The sequence below is a fragment of the Teleopsis dalmanni genome, chromosome 1 (assembly GCF_002237135.1).
Source record: "Teleopsis dalmanni isolate 2A chromosome 1, ASM223713v2, whole genome shotgun sequence".
Classification (NCBI taxonomy): Eukaryota; Metazoa; Arthropoda; class Insecta; order Diptera; family Diopsidae; genus Teleopsis; species Teleopsis dalmanni.
Window position 1 is genome coordinate 35694742 of NC_051846.1, and position 7180 is coordinate 35701921.

The following is a 7180-nucleotide window of genomic DNA, read 5'->3' on the forward strand; positions in this document are numbered from 1 at the left end:
GGGGATTCTGCAGAGTCCCGCCCATCTCACTGACTAATTTGAGTATTCCTGATAATCTTCATGATTATTGAATGATTGATCTAAGATCTGCGTATCGCCCCGTGCGGTTAGTGATTACTCTGAGATTAGACAGTGCTAAGAAGGGCAGCCTGTCGGTTTTCGCATATAGCTTCAGAGCTCTGTCCCTTATGTATTTTTTGACCGGATCTAATCTATATGTACATATATATATATATATGCTAATATACTCCAATTTGCTGAAATCCGTGACGAAATCGCGGCGCTCGTGATAACGGATTTGTGCCCATTCTACGGAATCCATTTCAAAGTTCACTAAATACATTTTTGTTCAATTGAAATTTATGTTAAACAAATTAAAATTGAATACTTGTTCGTTCTTATTCCAAACAGGACACTTGGGCCAAATTTACACAGTTCGTAAAACTAAAATGCAGAAAAATTACAAAAAAAAAAAAAATTACAATATTTAAGAAAACAAAAAAAAAGTATATATAAATGAAAAAAATTTAATAGCAAAATAATGTTTTGGCAAAGTACCAAGTTTCAGTTACAAAATGGCTGCTCTCTACTGCAGCTGCAGCTGCCGTAAAGGACTTAACCAAGTGCCAGCCTACCGTAGATTCAATGAAGTCTTAAATATCCTGCAGCTACGTGAAGTAGTTTAAGTGAAAAATGTTGCATTAGTACAGATGCGCTTTTCGATATTGATAAAATTCAATTCTATTATTTTTATTTTTTTTTTTGTTATATATGGTATATATATATATATTACATTTCTTTCTCATTTTTGGCAGCAATATTCACAATTAAAATTTGTACTTGCATTCCTGTGCATTACTGATAAATATTTTTTTTCTTTATTTATTTTCAGATACAGTGGATAATTACAAACTCAACAACGTCACCTTCAAGACTGCGTTAAAGTATTCTTCTTTTTAAGTCAAAAGCGTCTAAGCTTCAACGTTTTTTGTTCGTTTTTGTTTTACTAGTCATATTTAAGCTCGTATGAATACACAAACAAATATGGGTCCTAATAGTGTAACACCGCAGAGGGGTGATCAACTATCAAAGACAAATTTGTATATACGTGGTCTGCAGGAGAATACAACTGATAAGGATTTAATAAATATGTGTGCCCCGTAAGTATTATCAGAAAACAATCAATTATTATTAGCATTTAAAAATATATATAAGGAGTAATTTTAGTATTTTATCTTGTTCGATATAATCCCAATACAAGCACATCTCATGTCTTCAGACATTTCCATAGCTTCTACACAAGTTTCTACTATGGCTACCCAATTTGTAGTCATATGCAAATCTGTCAAACAATAATCTAAAGACGTAAGCAGATAGGCATTGAACTTTATTAAATGTAGAAGAATGCTTGTTCTTTTGTGGAAAACAAAAGAGAGATTTGACTTAGTATGGCTAGGATAAGTTATATATGTTTGCCTTTCATTTTCTGCTTTTACAATTGGTTTTTTGCTTGAGTATTTAAAGCATGATATGTGCGCTTCCTTTTATGATATAATTAACAGTGAATTATATTAAAATCTAGTAATGTTTATTAGTTTAATTCGTTGGTTGATGAAAATGATGACTGGATCCATGGGTCCAATTAGCGCCTTTACGGTTTTGATACAGCATTCTTATTGCCAACTTTTCTATTAGTTATTTTTGTAAATAGCATAAATAATTCTAGTAAGTGTAATTCAAGTCGTCCATGTTATTGCCGCCAACTTCCCAAGATTCTTAAGCCACAGTTTATGTAAGGTGTCTGTTTTCATAAAGCAGGGCATTTACAGATAAAATGGTTTTCCTTCTTTCTGACTGAAAGCCAGAATATTATGAGATATTCCAATGTTGACAGTTTGTTCCACAATCGACCACTAAAGACTATCATCAGTCTGATGACTGAATATTCCTTATTTTGGTGCTTAACAGCAATATTGTCTTAAGACTACATCCAAGTTATAATATTATCTTCGTCTTATACGTTCCAATAACGATCAGAAAATGCAAGTATTTAATTTAAAGAGCACTATTAGTCACATATAGTGGCGTACAAACTATGGTTCTGCAAGAGCTTTTAACATTGCAGATCTTTTTCTTGTTAATAAATTAGCTCATATATCATATCATATAGATCGATGAATCCAAAATGAAGAATAACCGTTATAACATCTCCTTTAATTGTTAATGGAAAGACTTATTAATAGAAAAGCCTATATAAACTTCTTAATCTAATAATTCATTTCGTAAACAATTATTAGAGATTCATGAATCCACAAAAATGGCTCCAACTAATGTGCCTTATATCTTATGCCTTAAGAAGAATAAACAACATTTGATTTCATTCATTTTTTGACAGACGTTAAGCTAGATCAATAATAAATCGATTTATATATTTTACATAAGTGATCGTAATAAGAATAGCCAATATTTTTTTAATTGACTTAAACAGTATTAATAACTTTTAATTCCATTTGAGGTGTGATCTTCTCATTGCTTGGAAAAATTATTGATATACCACACTCGATTCAAATTCAAAGAAATTTGTTTGATGATAACTTATTAATTTATTATATTATATTTATTAATTACGGTTGAGGTTTTTTTTTCTCTCATAGAATTAATAATATCTTCTAATATTATATTTTTATAATTAATAAAAAATTTTATTTTTAGGTATGGCAACATTGTTTCGACCAAAGCTATTTTAGACCAAAAAACGAAAAAGTGTCGGGGTAAGTTTCATAAACTATAATTTTCATTTTTATTGAATATATCTTATTGTATTTTACTGCATTAGGTACAACTTACAAACATAATACATATTTATATTTATTATTGAGTACGTATATATATGTGTGTACATAGTGTTTCATACCAAAGTGACTTAATGTGTGAAGGTGATTTTTTAGCCCACGAAACGAAAAAAAATTATGGAAAGGGAGAGTCTAGTTCCTTTCATTTTTAATCCATACTAAGATACATAGTGTAAAAGAACATTTTAACCAAAAAACCTTTATTAACAAAAATTTTTCTTTAAATTTATACATTAACGTTGAATCTACTGAATATCCTTCACCGTGATCGCTAAAAGCCATGATGATTTAAAACTTCAATAGTTTAATATAAACTATTGATACGTTATCACCTTTCGTATTAAATAAACTTAGACGCTACGGTGATTTTAAATAAATTTTTGCTGACAAATTTTGCTTGTTTTGCATTTATTGTGTCGTATTATGTTTCGAACAATTCTCTAAAAAATATTCCATTTATCGTGTCCTTATTTCTGTAACTGACCTAAAATCCTAAATTCTGATGTTTTCGACAAAAACGAATTAATTAACATATTATTAACTAACATCATCACTTCTTAAAAAGTTTTCCTTAAATCAAAATAAGGGCGACTTCACTACTAAAAGTTGGTGTATCTACATATTCAGGTGAATCAGATAAAGATATTTAGGGTTTATTTGATTGAATTGATTCAATGCTTTTACACACACTTTGTTGTAATTCATATTGACAATGAATATATCTATTAAATCAGTGGTTCCTAACCAGTTGTCTGCAAGATGACTAAAAATGGTCCGTGAATCAAATTTAACAAGTATGGACATATAGCTTGTAGTTTGTCCACTGAGACCTGACTTTATAGGAAAATAAGGACAAAATATTTTGAAGTAATTATATACCTATAAATGGTTTTCAGCCGAGAGAAGTCGCTACTGGCGCAACATTCCAGTTAACAGTCAGGCTAAAGAGCTGGTTCTTCCCTACAGTTATGATAAGCAGTACAGAGTTGAGGTTGCTGCTGGTGGGATATTTAACGTATCACCATGGACTGCGTTGTCACTTTAACAAAATGGGTCTATCCGAAGAGATAGATTGTAGACTCTGCTTAGAAGCAGACGAAATTTCCAATCACATTCTCTGTGACTGTTCAGCCTTGATCTGGTGCAGAAGAAAGTCACTGGATCGAAAACTACTCTCCCCTTCTGACATTAGGAGATCCTCAATTGCTGACATTCTGGCTTTCATTCGGAAGGCGGAATGTCTTCTGTTCGGTTAGAGTCTGTTGCAGCACAAAAGAGCAACCATACTTGCAGTGCTCCGCTCCATTGGGAGGTGGTACTCTGTTTATTTTTATTCCTATATACCTATTTTATGGTGTTTACTAAGAACAAAAATATTATTTATGTTATATATATGATATATATGATATAATATAATATCATTGGTCAAAAAAAGTTTGGAAACGACTGTATTAAATGTTTTTTTTTTTTGGTTTTTGATCCAAGAAATCATCTCATTAATTAATGTCACTTTGGATAATGTATACAATCTATATCCATTACGTAGAAATTAAATATATAGATTTGTATATATCTTTTTTGTGTATATATAATTTTAATATATTATATTTTATGAAAATAAAATAATCTAAGGGCGAAGGACCTAGTAATAGTCCAGTTCCTTATTCTTAGTTAACTTTAAAATTAATTTTAGTATTAACTCCCATTATAAATGTATAATTAAAACTAAATTAAATATTTTCAGGGTATGGATTTGTCGATTTCGAGCTACCACAATATGCAGAAGGTGCTGTCAAGGGACTACAGGCCAAGGGCGTACAAGCTCAGATGGCTAAAGTGGGTATCTTGCTTCATAGGCCGGAAACTGTACGTTTGTTTGCATGCAAGTAATATTAACACTAACCTCACCCATACAACCATACATCCCAGTTATGTCCTCTAGATACGAGTACATCCTTTATAAATATAAAAAAAAAATTTTAAATAATTTTTTTTTTAAATAATTTTTTTTTTAAATTATTTTCTTTTTAATTATTAATCCTTCTCGGATATCTTAAGCAGTTTAAAAAGTCTGTGGATTGTTTGCATTTTTCGCTTCACCTTTTGTGCTCTGGCAACGAGTTCAACGAAGTTCAATCAAAAGTTTTACTTTTACAATACACACTTTGGAGTAAAAGTTTTAGATTTTTTTACTTTTATCTTTTTATTATAAAATCTTTTACTTTTTATGTTTAACTTGCACTTTTTTAATGCTAAAAAGTGTGAAAGTTGCAACAAAATTGTTTTTATTTCACAATTATTCCCAGTTTGCTCGTTCTGAAGTTGTGAAGTATGCAAACACTGATGAAAAGTTAAATTTCTATATCAGTTTTTGTTGAATATTTTTTGAATTTGTATTTTCATTTAAGTTTAATACATTTTTTTCAAATGCTAATTAAAGTAAAAAGTAAACTATTTATTTATGAACATTATAAAGATTTCAAAACCGCTACTAAAGAACCACCAGTTTTGCTCAAAGGTAAAAAATGCTTCATTAAGTTCAACTATAAATACAACAAAGTTTTTGTTTTTAGTGTAAAGTTTTTTACTTATAACATTAAAGTCCCTTTAGCATCCCTTTATCCTGTATCATATTTCCCCATATAACACTCCCCATAAAACCATTTAAATGCTTTTAGTAGATTTTAATTAGTGTAATTAGTCAAAACATTTGAGTTCTTTATGCTTTTTGGTGTAGTTGAAATTCTACCATTGGTATGACACACCCATCGAAAACTACTACTTAGTAATTTATAATTCGATAGATAAATATTCTTATAAATTTCATTTTCAATTAGAATTTAGACTTTTATAATTTGTACTATACAGCTTTTTTTAAGGAAACTTATTTATAGCACAATTTGTGTTTTCCAGTAGTCAGACATAGAACGTTTCTACTGTAAATAAAAACACAATGTTTGTTTACAATATCACAATATTACAATATTACACTCATAACCACAGATACAAAGTAGAAATTTATTTTTCTTAACCAATTTTAAGTAATTAATTGCGCAATATAAGAGTATCTACAATTTATAGCTACGTTCATATATAAATTTTTAGTGCTAAAATTTTTTAATTTCAATAGAAAAGGTGAAAATAAAGCACTTTACAGTATTAAATATTAAATAATAGTTATTGACAAAACTGTATACAATTATATTGAAACAAAAAAAAAATATCTACATGCAGTGTACAAAGTTTCCGGAATTTTTAGTGTAGAAAATATCGTAAATTTTTTGTAAATTATACAAAAATTTTAAGCAACAACACAACGAACATGGCCAGAAAATGAACTGTGTTCACCTGATATAACATAACGAGACTTATGTTATGTTTCCAAATCTAAAATTACCACTTTTAAACAGACTTTCCAAACAAAAAAAACTCACACAATTTGTGGTCATACCTAACGAGGATAGAGTTAAAAGGTGATATAGTTCTATTGCAGTCTATTTCGATAACATTTAAAGAATAAACTTACTACATATCAACACAGTCTTGGTAAAAAAATATCTTACAATAGAACAGACTTTATCACAAATTTAACAAGAAATTGTATCAATTTTCTGATATCCGTACTTACAAGTTGTTGTATTTGAAGAGTTTAGACGACCACAGTAGAGACTTCTATAGAAGTTATTCGAATGACGGAAGAAACGAGAAAGTACTCGTTATATACTAATACGACTGTTTATAAACCGCAGATTAATTTAATGGGAGAGATTTTTATTTTGAGGAATTTCCGGATCCGGGTGCAGTCCACCTAATAAGACTAATAGAAATCAAAAAAATCATCATACATCAGAAGCTACAAAGACGAGGTAAATCCGCAAATATTACGACAACGGACTTTGAGCTTTTGTGAGTCCCAACACCTATAACGACAGAACTATCACAATAATTAACTAATTATTATTATTAAGTGTTAATTTATTAAGGTTGATTTTTTTGTCAAATGTGACGCATGTTATGACAAAAAGAAACTAGAAAGGTTCGAACAGTTATAAAGAAACAACAACAAAAATTTGATTAATTTATTGAGAGATTATTTGTTTACATGGTTTTACATAATTCCGGTTACTTAGTACACTGAATGAATATTTTTTTTATAAATTTTTTTTAAACAAGTATAGACTTCATAGTTTCATTTTAAATTAGCAGATCTTAGTTTTAGTAAAAATTATTTTGTAGGTTTAGAGATATATTATAAAAATTTATTATCTGTAAATAAATGCTAAATTTCTATATGTATTTAAATTAATATATTAATATATACGATATAT

At 29.1% G+C, this 7180-nt stretch overlaps 1 protein-coding gene across 1 annotated transcript; it reads left to right on the forward strand.

Moving 5' to 3' along the window:
• Positions 1-896: 896 nt before the first annotated feature.
• On the forward strand, positions 897-5146 carry LOC119671087 (protein alan shepard-like). The gene is made up of 3 exons (XM_038081593.1): positions 897-1160; positions 2713-2771; positions 4597-5146. Exons 1-3 carry the CDS (start codon positions 1027-1029, stop codon positions 4740-4742), a joined length of 339 nt encoding a protein of 112 aa, XP_037937521.1. The 5' UTR covers positions 897-1026; the 3' UTR covers positions 4743-5146.
• The last annotated feature ends 2034 nt before the right edge of the window (positions 5147-7180 follow it).

Excerpts from the sequence above, each read along its gene's own strand:
- LOC119671087 (XM_038081593.1), top strand. The coding sequence starts at position 1,027 with ATGAATACACAAACAAATATGGGTCCTAATAGTGTAACACCGCAGAGG. Across the intron at positions 1,161-2,712 it reads TTAATAAATATGTGTGCCCC|GTATGGCAACATTGTTTCGA; the intron begins GTAAGTATTATC and ends TTTTATTTTTAG. Across the intron at positions 2,772-4,596 it reads AAAAACGAAAAAGTGTCGGG|GGTATGGATTTGTCGATTTC; the intron begins GTAAGTTTCATA and ends AAATATTTTCAG.